This window comes from Arachis ipaensis, chromosome B6 (assembly GCF_059453495.1).
Source record: "Arachis ipaensis isolate K30076 ecotype BB chromosome B6, ASM5945349v1, whole genome shotgun sequence".
Lineage (NCBI taxonomy): Eukaryota > Viridiplantae > Streptophyta > Magnoliopsida > Fabales > Fabaceae > Arachis > Arachis ipaensis.
The window spans coordinates 110,175,848-110,199,707 of record NC_142441.1 but is presented as its reverse complement, the minus strand read 5'-3'; the positions used below and the strand labels follow the sequence as shown (position 1 = coordinate 110,199,707).

At 35.6% G+C, this 23,860-nt stretch overlaps 2 protein-coding genes across 2 annotated transcripts; both read right to left on the bottom strand.

The window, feature by feature from the left end:
• Positions 1-1,628: 1,628 nt before the first annotated feature.
• LOC148562289 (uncharacterized) lies at positions 1,629-3,457 on the bottom strand. Its single transcript, XM_088490853.1, has 3 exons — positions 3,299-3,457; positions 1,893-1,986; positions 1,629-1,792 (listed from the first exon to the last, which is right to left on the bottom strand). The coding sequence occupies exons 1-3, from the start codon at positions 3,455-3,457 to the stop codon at positions 1,629-1,631; spliced, it is 417 nt and encodes a 138-aa protein (XP_088346979.1).
• Positions 3,458-6,202: 2,745 nt separating this feature from the next.
• On the bottom strand, positions 6,203-7,357 carry LOC148562288 (uncharacterized). The gene has a single exon (XM_088490852.1). The coding sequence runs from the start codon at positions 7,355-7,357 to the stop codon at positions 6,203-6,205; it is 1,155 nt and encodes a 384-aa protein (XP_088346978.1).
• Between the last annotated feature and the right edge of the window lie 16,503 nt (positions 7,358-23,860).

The following is a 23,860-nucleotide window of genomic DNA, read 5'->3' as shown; positions in this document are numbered from 1 at the left end:
TTTGAACATAGAAAGACTGAGTTCCTTTCTCTCCTGAGGGTGGTAATAATAAACGGGCTTCACTCAACAGTGTAAAAAAGTCATGTATATACAATAAAAAACCATGATATATTTAAGTAAATAACAATATTAATAGACTTATTCAAAAAATCATATATTTAATTGGGGGCTATAATAATAATAATAATAATAATAATAATAATAATAATAATAATAATAAAAACAATCGTTAAAATGAATTGTTTTTTTATTTTTTAATTAAAAAATTTGGCTTTACTTCATAATAGAATTTAAAATTGAATATTTTTAATTCAGGTAAAACAAAAACTAACATCTATGTAAAAAAAATGCTTTTAAAATTGTGTACGTTAAGAGTACTACCAAAAAAATACACTAACTTTTATTATAGTCTTTGAATTTACTTATTATAGTATTTAAATTTTAATTATGTATCTATAACAATATATAATAATATCTCAAGTATCACCCATTCTTTTTTTCCTATGTTACCCAAATTTTTATAATCTAAAAGTACATACTTAGTCACGTACTCAAAGAAATTTAACAAAATTGCTCACTCTCAATTGTGAGATTATAAAAATGGCTCTATTTGCAAAATAGTTTAAAAACGGTAATTTTTTCTATTCAAGGTTTATTATTATAACTTATGTTAATTCTATTAATCAAAATTATGAATAATAATTTTAATTTTTTATTTTTAGGATGTATTAAAAGATGAGACCTATTTTATAATTTAAATTATTTAAAAATTTACTTATTACAGAACAAGTGAAGTCTATTTTTTGACTATAGGAATAATAATAATTTTCTGATGAATATAGGTCAAAATAAATATAAATTTATTCAATGAGTACCTAAAAATGACTTCATAATAATGACTTCATAACCATTTGATTGCTAGAAAAAAACATGACTCAATAAGTATAAAGTCTAATATTAAACAACTACAAATAAGTAAAATAAGTAACAAAAAATGAGTACATAAAAATTAACATTTTATTATTTGGTATTAATATATACATAATAAAATAAGAACATTGTTCTCATACCTAAAATGTGACAGTATCCTTTTTTAGAATTATTTATTTTTTTAATTTTTATCTTTATTTTTGTGCTTTATTTTAATTTTGTTAAAAAAAATACTATTATCGTTTTACTTTAATGTCTAAGTTTTACCAAACACGAAAATATATGACCTTGTGTGCATTGAAGTGGACTCCTTCATTAATTAATCATTTAATTTATATTGAGAGAGACTTTTATTTCCATTGCTGGGTAGTCATCAACATGCATTCGGCTACACTGTCTTATAAAAAATAAACGAAGGAATAATCTTGGCTGTCAATTGAATGTTGTCTCAAAATAATTTGAAGTCACCAAAAATTAAATAGGATATATATTTATACGTAATTTTAAACTAGAACATGTTCCTTGCTACCTCACCAAGCTCACACCAATTAAAAAGACAAATCATCTAAGTCAGAGTATACCATTTACACACTAATTTTTCAAGAACCAGATCAACTCAGAGACTGAAAAAAATCAGGTGTATCTAACAAGATCAAACTAACAAGTCCATACATCATGACTCAAAATACACCATTCTCTTATGGTAATATATTGAGGTCAAAAGTAAGCTTCGAAGTATTATTAACAGTAGATACAACCTCTTCCGAACTATCGTCGTTCACAACGTCGTCCTCCTCCATCGAGTCTTGAACTACCTCCCCTGATTCTTCTAGAGTCTCTTGAACATTCTCTTGAATTAAACCTAAAAGTTAGATTGAGCCAATTAATATAATTATGTTACCAATAGTAAATAAGAAAACAACCATGGCTACGCAACAATGTCAGTTTATTGTCTAGCTTACGGTCCCAAAGTCGTGCAAGCTTTCTCTCTATAAGAATGAATTCCTCCCGAGATGTAATATCAATTTCAACAGAAAGAGGATTCTCGTAACGTGTCTGCGCAATGTCTAACAGTACACACATAAATATGATTAAGTTGAAAATGGGTAACAACTGTTCTAAGTATTGGTTGCTAGAATCACCTTTTCCAGGTGAATCTGCTGTTTTTTATTCTTATCACTACTCATCTTAATTAATTAATTGCTACTAATAATTTTACAATATATATATATATATATGTCGGTATTTTCATGTAACCTTCGTATGAATTATAGTAGGAAGCTTTAATTAGAGTGGTGGGGCACATTTAAATCAAGAGATGTTGATGTTGATGTGATTGCCAAATAAATTAATTAACTCTGGTAATAAATAATGATATTTTTAAAATTTAAAAATGTAATCTTGTGGTTGGACCAGCATTTCTCACTATGTTCACACATAACTAAGAAGAAATACAAGTCATTATCCCAAAGTGATGGTGATTTTCCATTCTTGAAACTTGACTCAAGTTTCGTCAACCCACCATTTCTTGCTTCCATCCCACGCCAATATGGCTTCATGCTTATCTTAACTTGTGCTTGCTAATAAATATATTAAATAAATACTTATGCCATTAATTTCTATGAATAATATACTATTATCATATAAATATAGAGGAGTGTATATGTATTAAAGTTATATTGAGTATTGACATTTACAGAAATTTGTAGAATTAAAGAGATTTTAATTTAACAACTATAAAAAGTAAAATTAAGAATCTAAATTATTACTCATACCCAAAATATCTGTGTTGCCTTGCCGAAAAAAACACTCAGAAGTTAGTATCGAAAAGAGTATTGATATAAATCCGTTGCATGCAAACTAGGACAATGGTCGTAACATGATATATTTTTGTATCATAATTTTTTCCTAATAAAAAGATGCATGATGGATTCTGATGCTTTTGTATGTTATATACCAAAAGCAAATAACATAGCTATATATCACTACTTAGGACCAGCTGGCCAACTACAAAGAATCAGTCCATATTAAATTGTTTTTAAAGGTATGATGCTGGGCTTTTTGACTTCCGCAATAAGTTTAAACGCTAATATAATTGAGGCATGTGTAGAAAATAGTTTATCTTACCTTCACCTCCTCTAGTATTTGGTGCGACAACTTCTTGTCTGTACTAGTTATGAACACAAAGCCGAATTTCCTGTGGTACTTTCTTTTGAACTGCTCCAACTCCTGCAGTGTTAAGAGACTCAAACGATGTATCAAGCTTATAAAGTGTCCTTTATTTATAGGATAATAACATCACTCAAATTAGTGTTGCCATTTGAAAAGGTAAGAGGACCAAGCAATTGTCCGACTTATCAGAGCGTACCAACATAATGGGCCCAGGCGCAAACTTAGCAGCCTGATCTATGTGCAGGTGTGCAGAGAAGACATCCAGCCATGACTGAATAGGCGACTTGTTGAACCATAAGTCCCTTGCAAATGATGTTGCGTGCTCCAGCGAGGAAAACGGAGATGCCTGAACCATTGCCTTGGAAAACCAGATGCTAGTGCCGCAAAGAAAGAAGTCTCTCTCCACCAATTTCCCTGATAAGCCCCATCATGAAACAAGTGAGCAAAATAACCACGCATACTCCTGCCAATCAACAGTTAACTCCGGCTGCTCTATATTAAAGGATACCACACTAAATTTCTGAAATCCTTAATAACTCCTAGCAATTAGTCGGGCAATCAGAAAATAAAACTATTATTAACCACCAGCAATTGTGACATTCCCTCCATGTGCAGCAGCAAATTCTAGTAGACTAGTGTACAAGTGCACCATATTCAGAAAATTGCAAGATATATACTAGTACTAGTGTATAAATATAAAATAAACCTAATTTTGGAATAGCACACCTAGCAAAGAAACTGCTAAATCAGAGTATATGTACCACACCAGAATAAAGCTACTAATAATAATAATAATAATAATAAGCAAATGTTCCGCACCAAAAATATTATAAACATGCAGATTCTAGAGTCATATATAATTCACATAATCATAATAACACAGTCAAATCAATTTCTAGTCTTCTTCATTGCCAAACACATCTAAGACTCAACAGCCTCTTCGTGAGTATCAAAGGCATCATTGGTGGGTTCTTCTAAATCGCCCTCCCTTATTAGTGACAATCCTTCCACCTCACACTCAGCGCACTCAGATAAACTCGGTTGGGGGGAAAGTTCCACCTCACAGTGTTCATGTATATCACCCATATCAAATAAATCTCTTGGCTTTACAAGGACTACTACACTCCATTCCTTATCAACCTCATCTTCCACATAGTATACAAGGCGAGCCTTTGACGCAAGAATGTACGGTTCGTCATCCTCTCGATCACCAACATGTATCGGATTAGAGAAATTGACGAGTGTGTGGCCCAAAACATCTTGTTTTATGCCTCTACCAGGTGTGGTATTTGCCCATATATATCTAAACAAAACGACTGTGAATTGACCACTGTAATTCAGCTCAATGATGTCCACTAGTTTCCCATAATACGAGACACCACCAACCGCAATATTATTGTCGCGCTTGCTTGCATAACTTCTAGTGTCGGAAGTGGCGTGAACCCCGCTATTCTGAGTTTTCAGCCCTTCTTCTCTTGACAGGGTCCTAAACCTAAATCCATTTACATTGTAAGCTGTAAAGCGGCTAGCTTGAACATTGGGGCTACATGCAAGCCACTGCAGTTCGCTCGAATGCCTGATGCTTCCCAAGGGAACCTGGTAGGTAACAATCACACGTTTCATCAGTTTGGGATAGAACAAATAGGATACCATCGATAACAGGATTGATCATAATAGGCTTTACCTCACGCTTGAACCACTCGGAAAATTCTCTGTGCACAACGCTGTCTATGTGAGACTGGGACCTTGTCCTGCTTCGCAACTGCCTTTTTTTGATGGCCTTAAAATCACTGGAGAGATAACAAGAGTTTCATGTCAGAATCTCCATCTAGAGTATGTCATGTTCGTATACCATCATATGAACTTTACTTACTCTATGAACTTTTCCATAGCCGGAGAATTGACCAAGACGTGACGGTGAGCTTGAAATTTCTCAGTTGGTGTGAGAGCGTAAAATGAAGCAGCCCCAACAACCTTTCCTACCCCCGGGAACATGGATGCACTTTCACACTGGTTAGGTTCACATGGTCGATCGTCAACACGCATTGGTCGATTGATCCTACTCTCGACGTTATCGAGGTATCTTGAGTAGAACACGAGAATCTCCTCCGATAAGTATCCCTCTGCGATAGAGCCCTCCGGTTGTGACCTATTACGCATGAACTGCTTGAGACGACATAGGTATCTTTCGATTGGGTACATCCACCGATATTGAACTGGGCCACCAAGTCGCACTTCCTCGACCAGATGTACCGTCAAGTGCACCATGACGGTGAAGAAAGATGGGGGGAAAATCATCTCCATGCGACAAAGAGTATTGACCACATGATCTTGAAGCAGAGGAAGTTTTTGAGGGTCAATGGATTTACTGCATATTCTGCGAAAAAAGGACGATAAATCTGCCAAGACAGAGGACACTGGGGCAGGCAACGCATTCCTTAACGCAATTGGCAGGAGATGCTCCATCAGAATGTGACAGTCGTGACTTTTCAAGCCCGACATCTTGCGCTGTCGTAGGTCAACACAGCGGGAAATGTTGCTAGAGTAGCCATCTGGAAAGACCACATTCTTGATAGTCCTTAAAAAGACATCCTTCTGTGGATTGGTCATAGTAAAGATGGCGGATGGGTACTTTCCATCTTTCCGTGGCCACAGATCATGCTTGATTCCCATCAATTGGAGGTCTTTTCTTGCCTTAAGGTGGTCTTTAGATTTACCTTTCTCGTTCATTATGGTGAAAACTATGTTGTCGCACACATTCTTCTCTATGTGCATCACATCAAGATTGTGACGCAATCCATTGTTTTTCCAGTATGGTAGATCAAAGAATATACTCCTCTTCTTCCAAGGGGACTCGTCATGTATGGCGGTTTGCTGTCCACGTGTCCTTTTCCTAGTAACCGATTGTACCTTGCCAAGGTGGACATGCACGTCCTGTAGTTGTCTCACAATGTCTCCACCAGAGAGTTTGATAGGTGGACCTCTAGCCTCTATCTTTCCATCAAATCTATCCCGGTCCTTTCTATATCTGTGGGCAGGATTCAGAAAGCGACGATGGCCCATGTAACACCATTTCTGACTGTGTGTGAGCCAGTTAGTCTCAGCATCTAAATTGCATGCAGGACAAGCTCTCCCCGTACGTGTTCCACCCGAACAAGTTGCCTAAACCAGGAAAATCACTGATTGTCCACATTAACGCAGCATACATCATGAAAGTTTTTTTCGTGTAAGCATCGTACATTTCAACACCAACCCACAACAGCTTCAACTCATCGATCAAGGATTGTAAGTAGACATCTATATCATTTCCAGGCATTTTAGGCCCAGGAATAATCACGGAGAGGACAAAAGAGGTGGGTTTCATGCAAATCCAAGGGGGCAGGTTATACGGAATAAGAACCACTAGCCAAATTGAGTACTTCAAGCTCGTGTTTCCATAAGGGTTAAAGCCATCGCTAGCCAAGGCTAGGCGAACACTGCGTGGATCACTGGAGAAGTCAGAATAGGTTCTATCAAATGCCTTCCATGCATCGCCGTCCCATGGATGCTGGTAAATACCGTCAGAGCTATGCCCACTCTTATGCCACAACATGTCAGTGGCTGTCTTACTAGACATGTAGAGCCGCTGCAATCGTGGAATAAGGGGAAAGTAGTGAAGAGTCTTCGCCGCTTGCAGTTTTCTGTTCTTCTTAACAACCCTGTTGATCCTCACTCTGGAGTTCTTATTAGTCTTTTGCTTCCATCTTGATGTCCCACATCGCTTGCATTTAGACAACTCTTCGTCGCTGCCCTGGAATAACATGTAGTCATTTGGACATGCATCTATCTTTTTGTATGTGATACCAAGCTTCCTTATGATCCTCTTGGCATTGTGTATAGTGCTCGGAATCCTTGCATTCTCAAAGGCATCCGCCAGCAACTCCAGTATCATTCCGAAGTTGTCGCTCACTCCGCACAGGGATTTTATATGATAGAGCCTCACCAAGAAAGACAACTTAGAGAACCTTGAACATCCCGGGTATAGCTCCTGCGCTCCATCTTCGAGCAGGTCATGCAAGTTGCGGACCTCTGCGGTGCTTTCATTTGATAAGTATGGCAACTCCTCCCGATCCCCGCCAGCATGTTCATTCATTGAATCGTCTTCGTCGCCGTGCATTCCTGGGAAGTTGAACGCCTCCTGAACTATGTCAAGCATCAGGTCATTGAGGTTTCTATCGGGTTCTACTACTTGTCCTTCCATAGAGCTCTCTGCCATGCGTCTCTCCCCGTGATGTACCCAAAATGTATAAGTAGAGGGGAAAGGTTTTATTATCAAATGATCATACGCATCCTCCCTAGTTGGGAGAAGGCGAAAACCACATTTCAAACATTGACAATGTATCATCCTATCGGATGATGCATTGGCAAATGCGAAATCTAAGAATCTGTTCAAATCGTCCCTATACTCTGGACCAATTCGTGGCTTTGAAATCCAAATCTTATCAATGTCTACTTCAATGATATAATAGAACACCGAAAATTCAAATAATAAAGTCAGAGTATAAAGTAGATACTGACAATAACTCTTAAAATAAAAAACAAAAAATACAGATACTATCCTTCAAAACAATACACATCACACAAGATAATTTATTGAAAGTTGCTTACTCATTGGAAAATTTTGCACTTAAAAAAAAATTACTGGAATAAAGAAATGCTAGTCCCAAAGCCAAAATATTGAAATGGAAAATAAAACCTTACAAAAAAAAAAAAGAAAAAAAGAGAGGCGTTATAGTTAGAGTTAAAATTATACTTAAGACAAAAGCATTGAAGAACTATACAATCCATTATAAAAGAAAAGGAATTTTAATAATTTTACCGTTAGAGAAATAAAAAATGACTATTAGATAAAGGGCTTAAGTTAACTAGTTGTAACATGCACATCAAGCTTATAAATATATTTAATTATTATAACTTACTAGATGTGTACTTTTCAATTAAATAACACCTAATAATTTGCAACACTAATATGGAAAACTAACTATTATATACGTACAACCACAATATTATTGTTATTGTATATTATCATGACAGTCGATTCACCTTTATTATTATCTGGATGATTAAATAAATGTGCTGCTTGCAATTTGCTAAGGTGAATATGAACGAACAATCTGAAAACTAGTATCGGCTATGGAATAATTTACTGCATTATCTATGTGGCATCCGTAACAGTCATATCTAAATTTCTAAAACGAACATTAAATTCTTATTTCCTAGTACTTGATAAAAAGATTTAAGGGCTCACACAAGAATCATGCACTTCTATCTAAAATGACACACCGAGCTTTCTTCCCATCCAATTACAATGAGTAAAAGTACAATAAAAATAATAATTATTTTTATGTGCTAGTAGTAAAAAATAATTACTTTTTTAACTGTGTAGACAAGATTTATATAAACACCTGCTCCTACCAAATAACAATAATTTGAGTGCCGAAATTTTACCAAAAGATAAGAAAATTGTGAGAAAATATAGGGGGAATTTGAAAGCATGCCAATGGAAGTTCAAATTAGCTTCATGATTTCATCATAGCACTCCTACATTTTACTGTTCCAAGTTGGTAGAACAACTTAAGTCAAATAACAAATAGATCCAAGAAGTGGTCTGCCATTAATTTATAGGCCTTTAGATTACAAAAAATACTTGGTAAATTCTCGAAAAGATTTTGTGAAAGACTCATTGCTTCATAACAAATGAAGTACCTGTGACAGTTGAAGGTACAAGGACGCACCCTAGATAATTTATATCAAATTCTCGAGATATCCGCTCGTCGGAGAACCTGTTCCAAGGATTTTAATTTTATCCTATGTCATCGAAGAAAATAGAACCATAAATTATCTCACAAGCGTTTAAAAATTAAGTTAGAAAAAGAGAAAAAGAAGATGGTAACAAACATTTGGAACTAATGATTAACTAAACCTGAAATATTTGTGAGAAAATTCAGATAATCCAGAAAATGACATAATTGACTGTGAACATAGTAACATAAAGAATTTAAATATGCACAGGTTCAGAATAGGTTAAAAATCACACAAGTGTTAAGCCTTCGACTCTTCTAGCTTTCTCTCTATCTCAAAATAAGTGTATGATTTCAAGAATAACGTTGGTTTCACGCGAGAAAGGTGAGGGAAATGAACAATAGAAAGTAGAAAGATAAAAGCAGTGCAGTTATAGATGAATGTCGTCTCAAGTAGTATCATTCTCTAAGGTTCAGTAAGTTCAAAAGCAACAAAGTGCATTCGTCAGAAGATAATAAAGGCTTTATCTGACAGTTGGATCCTTTTCTCATCCAAATTTCAGTCTTACACCGTCACCTGATACTCATACTTACATTTCCACCTTCAAAAATGATGTATAAGTACATAGATATAAACTTAACAAGTGTGTAGATGTAGCCGTTGTAAAATAGTGAGAAATCATTAAAATCTTGCAAATTTAAAATTAAGAGGCTATAAAGATTTGTTCATTCTAATTGATGTGGAGATTTTGTCCTAATCTATTAAGTCATTATAATTGATGTGGAGATTTTGTCATGATCTCTTACTAATGTTGATTATAAAAGGAGTATCTTTATTATGTTGGATTTAGGAGTCAAAGTCCTTCAAAAGCAGAAAAATAGAACTATTTGTTGAGGAAGCAAAGGGCCCACCCACAAGAATAACTTGGTTGAGGCCTTGAGGGTATGCAATTCATTTACTCTGCCATTAATGGAACAGCAACTGGCATATGCCTGCTATATACTCTCAAATAATCTTTACTTGTATGTTTAACGGTTGAGTTAAAGACAAATGGAGTCCAAATGTGGGGCAATTACATGATTTTGGTCCCTTTGCAAAATCCATGGCCTAAAATCCACATTTATGTGTTCCTTTGATGCAATATAAAATCTAAATCTTTTCTCTTTCTCTCTCACTCTCCAATCTCCACTTCCTGCCAACACTTGTTATATTTACCATTAACTATGTTTGACATGAGATTAATTATCATGAACTACTACTCTTTTCATCTAATAAGATATTTCTGTTTGTGGCAATACATAATTAGAAATTTGTGAAATTTGGTTTTACACTTATGGTGCATATATATCAAGTTACAAATTGCAAGTTTACTCTCTCAGCAAAGTTGCATCATGTAAGTGAAATTTGAAACAACAAATGTATAAAAAATCAAATGCACTTATAACATATCAATGTCATTCATTTCAGTAATTACATTACATATGAACCGAGAGTGAATTGAGCAACAGTTTGATACGGAATTGAGAGACAGTGAATCGGCTTATATATTACAGAGAATTGAGAAAAATGAAAATGAAAAATAGTCAATGGACAAATAAACCCACGCCGGAAACAATTAAAAAAATGAAACAAAAAAAATAGAAAAAAACTCTATCAAAGCACTTGACTCAATTCCAAACTCTATAAATCTCTATAAAGAAGAAGAAGAATAACAAACTTATTTATATGATTTGACTCAATTCCCCAAACTTATTTATAGTATTCCTGCACTGTTATGGTTAACAAATTCAGAATTATAGTTATGTGGACACAATTCAGAGTCACACTACTTAAATTAAAAACACACTTACATAGATAAACTTAGCCATGGTGAAATTTTGCTACAAATGTTAACAAAGAGCACACATGATCTTATATATTAGATAACATTTAGAAATAGCTCATTGCAAATCTGATGCATTTTAAGAATTCTTTCAACCCAATCATGGTTGTATCTAACAGTTTCATGTGACGGAAAATACAATCAGCAGAGAAAAAAAAAGAGAACACCAAACTCTGTTTTATAGCTATTCTGTTCTGTTTTATTTTTGCTAGTATATTTTCTAGTAAAAATTTTTGTGTTGGTTTCCTACTCCATTGACATACAACAGAAGGAAAACCTGTAAGTGCTCTTGGATAATTGGAACTAATCACATGGCTTTGGGTGGTTTTGAGTAGAAAATCAAACTATACAGCTAGCCTAACATCCATCCTCAAATTGCAGCCGTTATCATCCATATATTTTCAGCAAAGAATTGGGAACAATTAAATTGGGAATAGCTCAGGGAGTGAATTGGGACTAGGGTTCGAACCAGATTAGGGACCAAATTTGGAACTGATGGATAAACAAATTTGGTACAGACAGATCCAATCAACAAGCAAAATTATTCAATTCAAACAAAGGTACCAGGCCAACACATGAAATTGGAAGAGCAAGAAAAGGGGAAGAGAGCGAACCTGAAAGGGAGGAGAGGGTGTGGTCGAGCGGGGCACAACAGGGTACTGAGGAAGGTTGAGGATGACGACACCAGGGCGGTCGGGAAGCCTCACGACGAAACCGGGATGTGCACGGCGGAGGAACGAACAACGGACATGCGTATCCACCCTCCTTTCGCACGCAGGAGATATGTAGCAGCTTCAACAGATCTGTGACCCAGAACGATGTGGCGGCTGCAGCTGATGGAAGGAATGTATAACGCAGGAGTAAGTCTTGGACCTGGTGATTGGCGCCTTTGCCCCCTTTTGGGTTCGCGCGTAAACGAGGGAAATTGGATCTGGCTTCCTCCAATTCTTGGTTGTTTTGTCACTTTGATCTTAATGAGATTTGCTGCGTTTGAGGCACAAAACCGCAGCTATGGAGTCCGGTCTTTGACGGACAGAGAATCCACTACAAAAACTGCAGCTCCTCCATCAACCTGCAGCGGTTTGGGGAGACGGTGGAATTTGGGCGCTGCTAAGGAGCGCTTCTCTTGTAGTGTTAGTGCAATTTTAAATCAAAGTGCTTAGTCTTATTGTATAAAATTGAATTGGCTGTGAGAAGCATTGCACCAATGTTGGTGTTCGTATGAGTTAAATAGTTGAAAGCTTGTCTACTATTTAAGTTTGAATGAGTGAATATCATGGATTATTGGGTAAATGTTTAAATCATGATCGAGATATCTTTAAAGGTGTAAAAGAGTTAGAATGAGAAGGGGATTGAATTGTGCTAGCTAATTTTTTCCTAAAACAAGAGAACCATAGATGCATATAAAGTCTTTCAACTTGTTAGCATCAAATGCAAGGGATTGTATAACATTTTATTTTGAAAATAACATCTTAAGTTTGAGAACTGATATGATTATTTTAAACAGTTATTTAAACAATATGATGATATATTTATCTTTGAAGCGCTATCTAAGATACTTCAGACGATGAGATTGTTTTGAGATCCACACAGAACATCATAGTCAATTTGAGAAGAAACTAAGGTATGAACAGAACATAATTGAACATATCTTAACATAGACAAAATTAAAATATGAAATAAACGGAATTAAGGATTTAGAAGAAATACACATTTATGCATATCGATTCGGATAAAATTATTGAGATAATAGTATACCCAAGATCTAATTTATCATGATTGGCTCTCGTGTAAGTGGGAGATTGTTGAGAATAAATAGTATGACCACAATCCAATCAATCATGTGTCAAATAATTTGTTATTGTTATTATCTTAAAATGTTAATATAATAAGATAAAGGTTGTAGAAGGTTTAAAAAAGGGGAGTTGAATCTATATATGGCTTTTTTTTACTTTAATGACGACCTTAGCCTTTAATTACAAACTTTTACTTAGAATCTGTTTGAACTGTGCAGTAGAAACTTTATAAGATAATTTCGTTTTGTCTTATAAATAACAGAAAACAGAACTTAGAGTAAGAGAAGAAGAATGACACAAGCATGTATCCTGGTTCAGTTGCCTTGTGTAATGCAACCTACATCCAGTCCCACCACAACAGTGGTGGAATTTCCACTATAGTTAAAGTATTATGTATACCAATTCATAGGATTCTCCAAATCCTTTTCTCTCAAGTTCTCAACTAACTTGACTTGGTTATGCTAATACCTAACTCTTCACTCTAAGTGCTAATCCAACTTAGAATGGGACACCTCACAAGTACAAGATACAAGACACAGGAAACAACCTAAAGAAATCTGAAATCACTCTAGGCTTTTCTCTCAAGTGTTTTACTCAGCCTTTTATCACTCATAGGCTTTTTCTTGATTCCTCTCTTTCTGCCTTTTTCACTTAGCTTAAATGGGTTTGATTTGGGTGATTGAACTTTTGCTTTTTGCTTAACCTTTCTCTTTCTTTCTTTTCTAATGAATGAATGGAGAAGAAGAAGCTATATCTCTCTCTCTCTCCCTCTTTCTGATTCTAACCAAAGCACACTTGTGGAGTGCTTTGGAAGGCTTTAACTTGAGTGATGTACCTTGGGCTTGGATTCTCTTCACTTACCTCTTAACCCATGTGATTTCTTTGTCATTTCTCATTTGAGCTTCGTTTGTAAATATTACCCACAATAGTAGATTCTGTTTCTTTGTTCCAAGTTAGGCTGCTGCTATATTTTTATTTTGGCCTGCAACACTGAATAAGACCATCAAAACTAATTGGGTGTTTAACCTGATAAAATAATATTTGTCATCATCAAAATAAAATTAGTTATATACATAACTCAACAATCTCCCCTTTGATGACAAACATAATTTGAACATTGATCAAAGGGATTAATTTTGAATAAGGTTAAGGAACTCCCTTTAGGTGATGTCACTTGCTTTTGTGTTGCTCCCCCTTTTCTTTTCAAGAGTTGCTCTCCCTAGATTTGTGCTCTTCTATTCTTTCCTGTTTACATATTCTTATAGAGAACACAATGATGTACTACACCCAATTCAACTTAACTAAGGGATTATATACAACCAGCAAATAAGATCCAGCCCAATACCAAACAAAACATGGCAGAACAAAACACGGCAGAATCTGAACAAAATAGAGCAACACACATGTAAAATAGAGATACATACAACAGATACACCTTATACATAACACACAACGCACAACACTACACATGTAATCTATTACTATTACTACTACTACTACTCCTACTACTCCCCCTTTTGTCATCAAGGGAGAAAATCTAATCAAATTCAAATCTGCAACTTAAAACCTGCAAAAAACCATCAATGCAAAGTTCAAACATCTAAATATATGAGATTAAAAGCAACAATTGTTAAACGGTTTACAGTCATCCGAGACATAATTAAAAGAAAGTCCAAAAGTAAAAGACAACCTTTTTTTTATGAGACAAAAGTAAACACAGGGCGGCAACACTATGAGATAATTTTAGGCATCCAAACCATCCTCTTCAGAACCAGCATCTTCTTCAGGATCAGTGGCAGCATTGTCATCTTCTTGGAGATTATCAATGAATTTCAAGAATACTACCACTCTATCTCTGGATTTTTTGAGGAAGTTTTCATGCTTGGTGGTTAGTTTCCTTTGCTCTTTACTCATAGCAATCAGATGGTTTGACTGAGAGACAAACTCTTGTACCACATCCTTAACAACTTCATACAGAACAATTTTGTGTCCAGTGGAGGCTGAAGTACTGGTGCACGAAATCGTGATTGTTCATTCCTTGGTAACGGCGCCAAAAACTTAATACGCACGTTCATAATCTTAGTTCTTTTTCACAACTTCGCATAACTAACCAGCAAGTGCACTGGGTCATCCAAGTAATAAACCTTACGTGAGTAAGGGTCGATCCCACGAAGATTGTCGGCTTGGAGCAAGCTATTGTCATCTTGCAAATTTACGCAATTCATTGGTGAGAATTTCAGATAAGCGTATGGGGATGCTTTTGTTCTTTCTGAACTTTTGCTTTCCTACTGTCTTCATCCAATCATTCATACTCCTTTCCATGGCAAGCTGTATGTTGGGCATCACCGTTGTCAATGGCTACATCCCGTCCTTTCAGTGAAAATGGTCCAAATGCGCTGTCACCGCACGGTTAATCATCTGTCGATTCTCGATCATGCTGGAATAGGATCCAGTGATCCTTTTGCATCTGTCACTACGCCCAGCACTCGCGAGTTTGAAGCTCGTCACAGCCATCCCTTCCCAGATCCTACTCAGAATACCACAGACAAGGTTTAGACTTTTCGGATCTCAAGAATGGCCACCAATAATTCTAGCCTATACCACGAAGACTCTGATCGTAAATCAGGAGGCTAAGAGATATGCATTCAAGCTTGCTTTCATGTAGAACGGAAGTGTTTGTCAGACACGCGTTCATAAGTGAGAATGGTGATGAGCATCACATAATCATCACATTCATCATGTTCTTGTGTGCGAATGAATATCTTAGAGAAGAAATAGGCTTGAGTTGAATAGAAAAACAATAGTACTTTGCATTAATTCATGAGGAACAGCAGAGCTCTACACCTTAATCTATGGTGTGTAGAGACTCTACTGTTGAAAATACATAAGAACAAGGTCTAGGCATGGCCAAATGGCCAGCCTCCCCAAATGGCATATAAATTCAAAAATAGGGAAAAAGACCCCTAGTACAATAGTAAAAAGTTCTATTTATACTAAACTGGTTACTAGGGTTACAGAATTAAGTAAATGATGCAGAAATCCACTTCCGGGCCCACTTGGTGTGTGCTTGGGCTGAGCATTGAGCTTTCATGTGTAGAGACTTTTTTGGAGGTAAACGCCAGGTTGTAGCCTATTTCTGGCGTTTAACTCTGATTTGCAACCTGTTTCTGGCGTTTAACTCCAGAATAGGGCAGGGAGTTGGCGTTTGAACGCCAGTTTGTGTCATTAAAACTCGGGCAAAATATAGACTATTATATATTGCTGGAAAGCCCTAGATGTCTACTTTCCAACGCAATTGAAAGCACGCCAATTGGGTTCCTTTAGCTCCAGAAAATCTACTTTGAGTGCAGGGAGGTCAGAATCCAACAGCATCTGCAGTCCTTCTTCACCCTCTAAATCAGATTTTTGCTCAAGTCCCTCAATTTCAGCCAGAAAATACCTGAAATCACAGAAAAATACACAAACTCATAGTAAAGTCCATAAATGTGATTTTTATTTAAAAACTAATAAAAATATACTAAAAACTAACTAAATCATACTAAAAACTATGTAAAAATAATGCCAAAAAGCGTATAAATTATCCGCTCATCAAGTACCCAAGGCAGATGGAGGAGGGGATTCTTCAGGTTTATAGTCATCATCATCATCATCAAGAACCACCTTTTCAGTTCGAGTTGCTCACTTTTTCTACTGTTTCACTGAATCACCTCCTTTTAGATATGAGTGTCTATTTTCATATGACTTATTTGACAGGTCAACACCAAAATGTTCAAAGATATATGTTAAGAACATGGCATAAGGAAGAGCTTTATCCTTCTAACTTCTAACACTATCAAACATATACCTTACCATTAAATATGCAAAAGAGATTTTTGTTTTTGTGAGAATATCATACAAAACTAGAGTATCAGTGTAAGACACCCTTTGATATGAGACACTCTGAAAAAGGATGATATGGTTCACTATGTGGTGAAACTGAGCACGAGTGTATTCCAGGGCTTTGTGAGTTGGAGTGATGCGATCAATAAAAGAAATATGTTCACATACATAGGCCAGAGCATCATTAAAAGAGATACCTACCTCTTCTTCCCACTTACCCGAGGTGTATGCACAAGCACCAACATCAGTGTATTTCAAGGAATCACTGATGGTTTCATTGTTCAGAACTATGTCACGGCCTTTTACATAAGAATGAACACTGCCCACATGATAAGTCATATTTGCATAAAATTCCTTGACTAAGACAAGGTAAACTGGCTTTTTGATTTTAAAAATATGGTTCCAGCCAAGAAATTCAAGATTTTCAGCAAATGCAAAATTTTTCTTTTTCAGATTTGGTAAATCAACCAAAAAGGTGGGACATAAGGTACGGTGAGTAATGACACCTTCATAAAAATCATTATTCATGGCAGATCGAAAACGGTGAGGATTGTAGTTTGAGTGGGAGGTCATGGATTGTGATTTGTGTGCAAAAGGGTCAATGGAAGGCTCTTTAACAGATTTGAGAAGGATTTGAGTTTTACCTCTTTGAGAACGAGAGGGAGAAGACCTAGATTTAGGTCTGGTAGGTTTAGACGCTGGTTCTTCAGCAGCAGGGCGCTTCCCTTTTGAGGTGATGGGCTTGGAAGGAGCGCTGGGTGGAGCGGTTGGCTTGAAGGAAGGAGGAGACCTCGAAGGGTTCTTTGTTCGAGCCATGGGATCTGTGCGAGGAGGAGATGTAGCTGGAGAAGGAAAAGGTGTAAAGGTGTGGTCTTGAGAGTGTGTAGAGGGTTTCATTTTTGCTGGGAGCTTGAGAACCTTTTCACGAGGAGGCTTTTAAAGAATAGTTTTCTTCCTCATTTGGTTGAACCCTGGTTTCAAATGAAGATGAGCACTAATGATAGTGGGGAAGAAATGAGGGTTTAGTGGAAGTCTTTATGAGGAGAGAGGTTTGGTAACTGCCACAAGGAAGAAGGTTTCTTGAAACCATGCAACTGCATCACCTATGACTAGACTTTGAAAAGACTTGACATCACAAAAATATGATTTAAAAAATGATTTACAAGTTAAAAGAAAAAATAAATTAATTTAAAAAATGAAACCTTTTTCCTAAAAGATAAAATAAAATTAACATGTGGACAATGTAACACTCATTTGGGCCTAGAGGTGGTTGAGTTTAAGGAAACATATTGAACCACTTAGATTCTGAATTTAAGGGTTGGTCGAGATGATTTAGCACGTGCATTAGAGTCTAGAAATTTGAATTTTTAGAATGATGGTTCTTCATTTGTCCAGAATTGTCTCATCACATCTTGAGAGACAAAAACTTCAACAAACACATCAGCAATGTACAAATAATGAATCATGACTTAAAATCCCTAGATTAGTTCTAAGCTTGCAAAATCTGTCTTCAACTAGAGGTTTGGTAAAAATATCTACTAATTGATCTTCTGATTTAACAAATTAAATGCTAATATTCCCTTTTTGAACATGTTCTCTTATTGAGTGAAATCTCACCTCAATATGTTTAGTTATAGAGTGCACAATAGAGTTTTTGGAAATATTAATGGCACTCATATTGTCACATAACAAGGGAATATTTTTAGCATTTAATTTATAATCAGCAAGTTGTGTTTTCAACCAAATAAGCTGAGAACAACATGAAGAAGCAGCAATATACTCAGCCTCTGCAGTCAACAAAGCCACTGTAGACTACTTCTTACTTGACCAACATTAAAAGACTTCCCAAGAAAACAGCATATGCCTGAAGTACTCCTTCTATCCATTCTGTCTCCAGCAAAGTTTGCATCACAATAACCAACCGCAGAAAACACATCAATCTTAGGATACCATAAACCAAAATTGGATGTGCCATGAACATATCTAATAATCCTTTTAACTACCGAAATATGTGATTCTTTTGGTTTTGATTAGAATCTTAAACACATTCCAACACTTTGCACAATATCAAGTCTAGAGAAAGTTAGGTACATAAGAGATCCAATCATTCATCTATACCTAGTCTCATCTACATCTTTCTCAGTTCCATCCTTTTCTAATTTTGAATTAGGGTGCATAGGAGTTCCCATGGATTTGGCATTTTCCATACCAAATTTCTTAACTAGTTCCTTGGCATACTTCTCTTGATGAATAAAAGTACCATTTTCAGTTTGCTTAATTTGAAGCCCAAGGAAAAAATTAAGTTCACCCATCATACTCATGTCAAATTCGCTTGTGATGAGTTTTCCAAATTCAGCACAAAAGGTCTCATTGGCTGATCCAAATATAATGTCATCAACATAAATTTGGACTAAAATGAAAGAATCATTAGAATTCTTAATAAATAGAGTAGTATTTGTGGTTCCTCTTTGAAAATTATTTTTCAAAAGAAAAGAGCCATGTCTCTCATACCAAGCCCTAGGAGCTTGTCTTAATCCATAGAGAGCTTTAGAAAGTTTGAAAACATGGTTAGGAAATTCCTTATTTTCAAAACCAGGTGGCTGTACCACATACACTTCTCTATCTATTACACCATTTAGAAAAGAACATTTCACATATATTTGATACAATTTAAACCACAATGCGTAGCATAGGCTAGAAGAAATCTTATGGCTTCCATTTGGGCAACAGGGACAAATGATTCATCAAAATCTATTCCTTCTTCTTGATCATATCCTTGTGCCACTAATATTGCTTTATTTCTAGCAATGCTTCCATCTTCACCCAACTTGTTCTGGAATATCCACTTGGTGCCTGTCACTTTCTTATCACTTGGCTTTGGAACTAATGTCCAAACTTGGTTCTTTTCAAATTCATGAAGCTCTTCCTCCATTGCCTTTACCCAAGAGGGGTCATCAAGAGCTTCCTTGATGTTTTGAGGCTCCAGTTGAGAGAGAAAAGCAATGTTTGTTTCTTCATTTGCTTTTCTAGTGGAGGAACGAGTTTTTACACCTTATGAGACATTTCCAATGACAAAATCCTGTGGATAATTCTTTAAGAATCTCCATTCACGAGGTCTTGTGGACTTAGAAGTAGATTCGGTCACTGAGGGATTCAATGAACTAGTGGTTTTAGGATTCTCAGCAGATTCATGAGACAAAATAGAATTGTCTCATGCAGGATTTTCTGCAGTTGTAGTTTCTGATTCATTTTGTTCAGAATTTTCACTCTCATGATTTTGGGCTTTTTCATCATCCTTTTGAACATAATTTACTCTATCACAATCTTCCAAAATACTTTGAACCAAATTAGAATCACAAACTGTAACATGTATGGACTCCTCAATAATTCTAGCATTTTGATGATAAACTCTATATGGCTTACTAGTTGTGGAGTATCCTACAAATAAACACTCATATGCTTTTAGATCAAATTTTCCTAGATTATCTTTGTTATTTAGAACAAAACATTTGCATCCGAAAGATATGCAAGTAATTTAAATTTGGTGGGTGACCTTTCCAAAGTTTATAAGGAGTTTTGTTCAAGAATTTCCTTATGATAGTTCTATTCAAAATGTGGCAAGCAGTGTTAACCGCTTCAGCCCAAAGAAATTTTGGAACATTACTTTCACAAAGCATAGTTCTTGTCATTTCTTGAATGCTTCTGCTTCTTCTTTCAATAACACCATTTTGTTGAGATGTTCTTGGACAAGAAAAATTGTGTGATATTCCAAATTTCTCACAAAAGGATTCAAATAATTTTTTTTTAAATTCAGTTCCATGATCACTTCTTATTGATGCAATCTTTAAATCCTTTTCATTTTAAATTTTCTTGCTAAAAATCTCAAAAGCCGAAAAGGCTTCATTTTTGTGTGCAAGAAATAAAACCCAACCAAATCTAGTGTAGTCATCCACAATTACCAAACCATAATTTTTACCACCTAAGCTTTGAGTTCTTGTTGGACCAAATAAATAAATATGTAGCAATTCAAGTGGTCTTTTAGTAGAGATGTCTTCCTTTGGTTTAAATAAATTCTTTGTTTGTTTTTCCATTCGACAAGCATCACAAGTGATATCTTTATCAAATTTTATTAAAGGAAGACCTCTTACTAATCCTTTCTTAACAAGCTTGTTTATTTGAAACATGCTAGCATAGCCCAATCTCTTGTGCCATAGCCACTTTTCAGATTCTTTAGAATGAAAACAAGCTACATTTTGAACCTTTAATTCATCAAGTGTAAGTCCATACACATTATCACAATGCTTAGCAATAAACAATACATCATTAGTCTTTTCACTCACAACACAGCATTCCAATCTTTTGAATATCACCAAATAGTCCAAATCACACAATTGACTTATACTCAAAAGATTATGCCTCAAGCCATTAACTAAAAAGACATTATCAATGAAAGTAGAGTGACTGTTACCTACTTTTCTAACAGCAAAAATTTTACCTTTTCCATCATCTCCAAAGGTCACAAAACCTCCATCATACTTGTTCAGTTTGATAAAGAAGGTTGACCTTCCAGTCATGTGCCTAGAACATCTACTATCCAAGTACCACATATATTTCTATTTCTTGGATGCTAGGCATATCTGCATAAGATTTCAATCAACCTTAGGTATCCAAATAAATTTGGATCCTTTGAAGTTAATCCACCTTAGTTGCCCAAGTGCATTAAAGTCACAAACAACATTGTAAGTTTGGTTTTCTACTTTTCTTTTTTCAATGAAACATTGTAAGTAAGAGTGACCAATTTTCTTACAATTAACGCAATGATTTCCTGATACATATTGCTGAAATTGATTTGGATTTTTACGCTGAAAATGATTAAAAGGTTGAGGTTTTTTGATTTTTGGAAAATGATAATTTCTTTTGACAAAGTGATTTTTGTTGTTATGGTTCCATTTTCCAAAAGCATTCAAACTAGAATTTTTGAAAGCATATGGGCTTTTTGAAGATGAGGTTCTATTGTGAAAAGATGGATTTTTGAAAACAGCCTTATTATTTGAAACATAGCCCAGACCCGACTTGTTCGATATAGGTTCAGTTCTTGAGTATGATTCAGTTTCATCAAAATAAGAATTTTCAAATTTCTCTTCACAGGTTGGAACATGTCCTAAACTTGTTTTGTTGATGATAGATTTTGTTTTTGAAGAAGAAGCCATGAATTTTGTAGAAGAACTATAAAAAACTGCATTGTCTTTTGTTACATATCCTAAACCAAATTTTTCAAACAATGGTCTTTGATTTGCAAGTAATTTGTCCAAGTTGCTAAAAATTTGAGTAAATTTTGCTAAATCACTATTCAATCTTCTAATCATTTCATTTAATCTCTCATTTTCAGCAATAAGCTCTTGAAAAAGATCCATAATGTGCTTCCCTTTTAGTTTCTCAAGTTCATATTTCAGAAATCTATTTTCTTCAATAATATCCAAAGCACATTCAGTTTCCTTCACCTTTTCTCTCAAGAAATCATTTTCAGCTTTCGACATTTCTTTTTTAGATTTGTATTTATTGTATTTGTTCGGTAGATTTTCAGAATTCAGAGTGAGATCATCTATGATAACATGTAAATCATCTATAGACAGGTCATAGTAATTTACATAATCAAGTTGATCCTCACCAGCCATAAAACAGATTTGAGCTTCGCATTCAGAGTCTTCTTCCTCATCCGAATCGTTCTCAAGGTCCTCCCAAGATGCCATGAGCACTCTCTTCTTTTCTTTCTTTCCTTTATCCTCCTTTTTGAGTTTCGGACAGTTGTACCTGAGATGCCCAGCCTCTTTGCAGTTGTGACAAATTACTTTGCTCATGTCCTTCTTGTACTCCTTTGAGCTTGAGCCCTTGTACTTGCCTTTGTTCCTCATTAGTCTTCTAAGTCTCCTAGCAAAAAACACAAGTTCATCATCTAAAAAACTGTCACTAGACTCACTTTCTTTTGATTCAAATCTTGACTTAAGGGCTATTCCCTTTCTCTTTGAGTCTTGGTTTGTGTGTATGGTTTCATAGACAAGGAGTTTTTCTCTCAGCTCATCATATGTTATGGGACTTAGATTATTGCTTTCGGCTAGGACAATGGCCTTTGTTTCCCATTCCTTTGTGAGACTTCTAAGGATTTTTCTCACTAGGATTTGTTCTGAGTAGGTTGTACCCATAGCATCGAGGTTGTTGATTATGATTGAGAATCTCTCAAACACTTCATCAATACTTTCTCTATCCTTCATGTTAAACATCTTGTATTCTTTTCTCAGCATATCAATCCTTGTTTCTTTGACCTGTTTAGTGCCTTCGTGTGTAACCTAGAATTTTTTCCAGATTTCTTTGGTTGTCTTGCATCTAGACACCTTTCGGTACTCTTCAAAGCTGATAGCACAGTGAAGTAGGTTGACGGCTTTAGCATTCAGCTCCACTTTCTTCTTGTCATCATCGTTCCATTCAGTTTCTTCTTTTGGAGTCACCACTCCATCTGCACTTGTCTTTGTTAGAATCTTGGGGCCGCTTACAACAATCTTCCATATGTTGTAATCAATGGATTGGATGAAGATCCGCATCCTCTCTTTCCAGTTGGCATAGTTCTCCCCGTTGAAGAAGGAAGGCCTGTTAATTGACTGGCCTTCTGTTAGAGTGTAGACAACTATGGTTGTGCCCAAGTTGTTTGCCATTGGACCTTTGCTCCAAGCAGTGAAGCTTGATTCTTGAGACCTTGTCTCTGATTACGAGTTGAAGGTTGTAGAAGGCTTAAAGAAGGGGGGTTGAATCTATGGCCGTCTTTTACTTTAATGACCTTAGCCTTTAATTACAAACTTTTACTTAGAATCTGTTTGAACTGTGCAGCAGAAACTTTACGAGACAATTTCGTTTTGTCTCATAAATAACAAAAAATTGAACTTAGAAAAAGAGAAGAAGAATGACACAAGCATGTATCCTGGTTCAGTTGTCTTATGCAATGCAACCTGCATCCAGTCTTTACCACAACAATGGTGGAATTTCCACTACAGTTAAAGTATTACATACACCAATTCATAGGATTCACCCAATCCTTTTCTCTCAAGTTCTCAACTAACTTGACTTGGTTATACTAATACTTAACTCTTCACTCTAAGTGCTAACCCAACTTAGAAAGGGGTACCTCACAGGTACAAGATACAAGACACGTGAAACAACCTAAAGAAATCTGAAATCACTCTAGGCTTTTCTCTCAAGTGTTTCACTCAGCCTTTTATCACTCATAGGCTTTTTCTTGATTCCTCTATTTCTGCCTTTTTCCACTCAAGAAATTACAGAAAGATATACATTAAAAATGAAATACAAAATGTGAAACATGAAGAAGATTAATGCTTCAACAACCTCTATTGCTATAAGTTGAACCGGATTC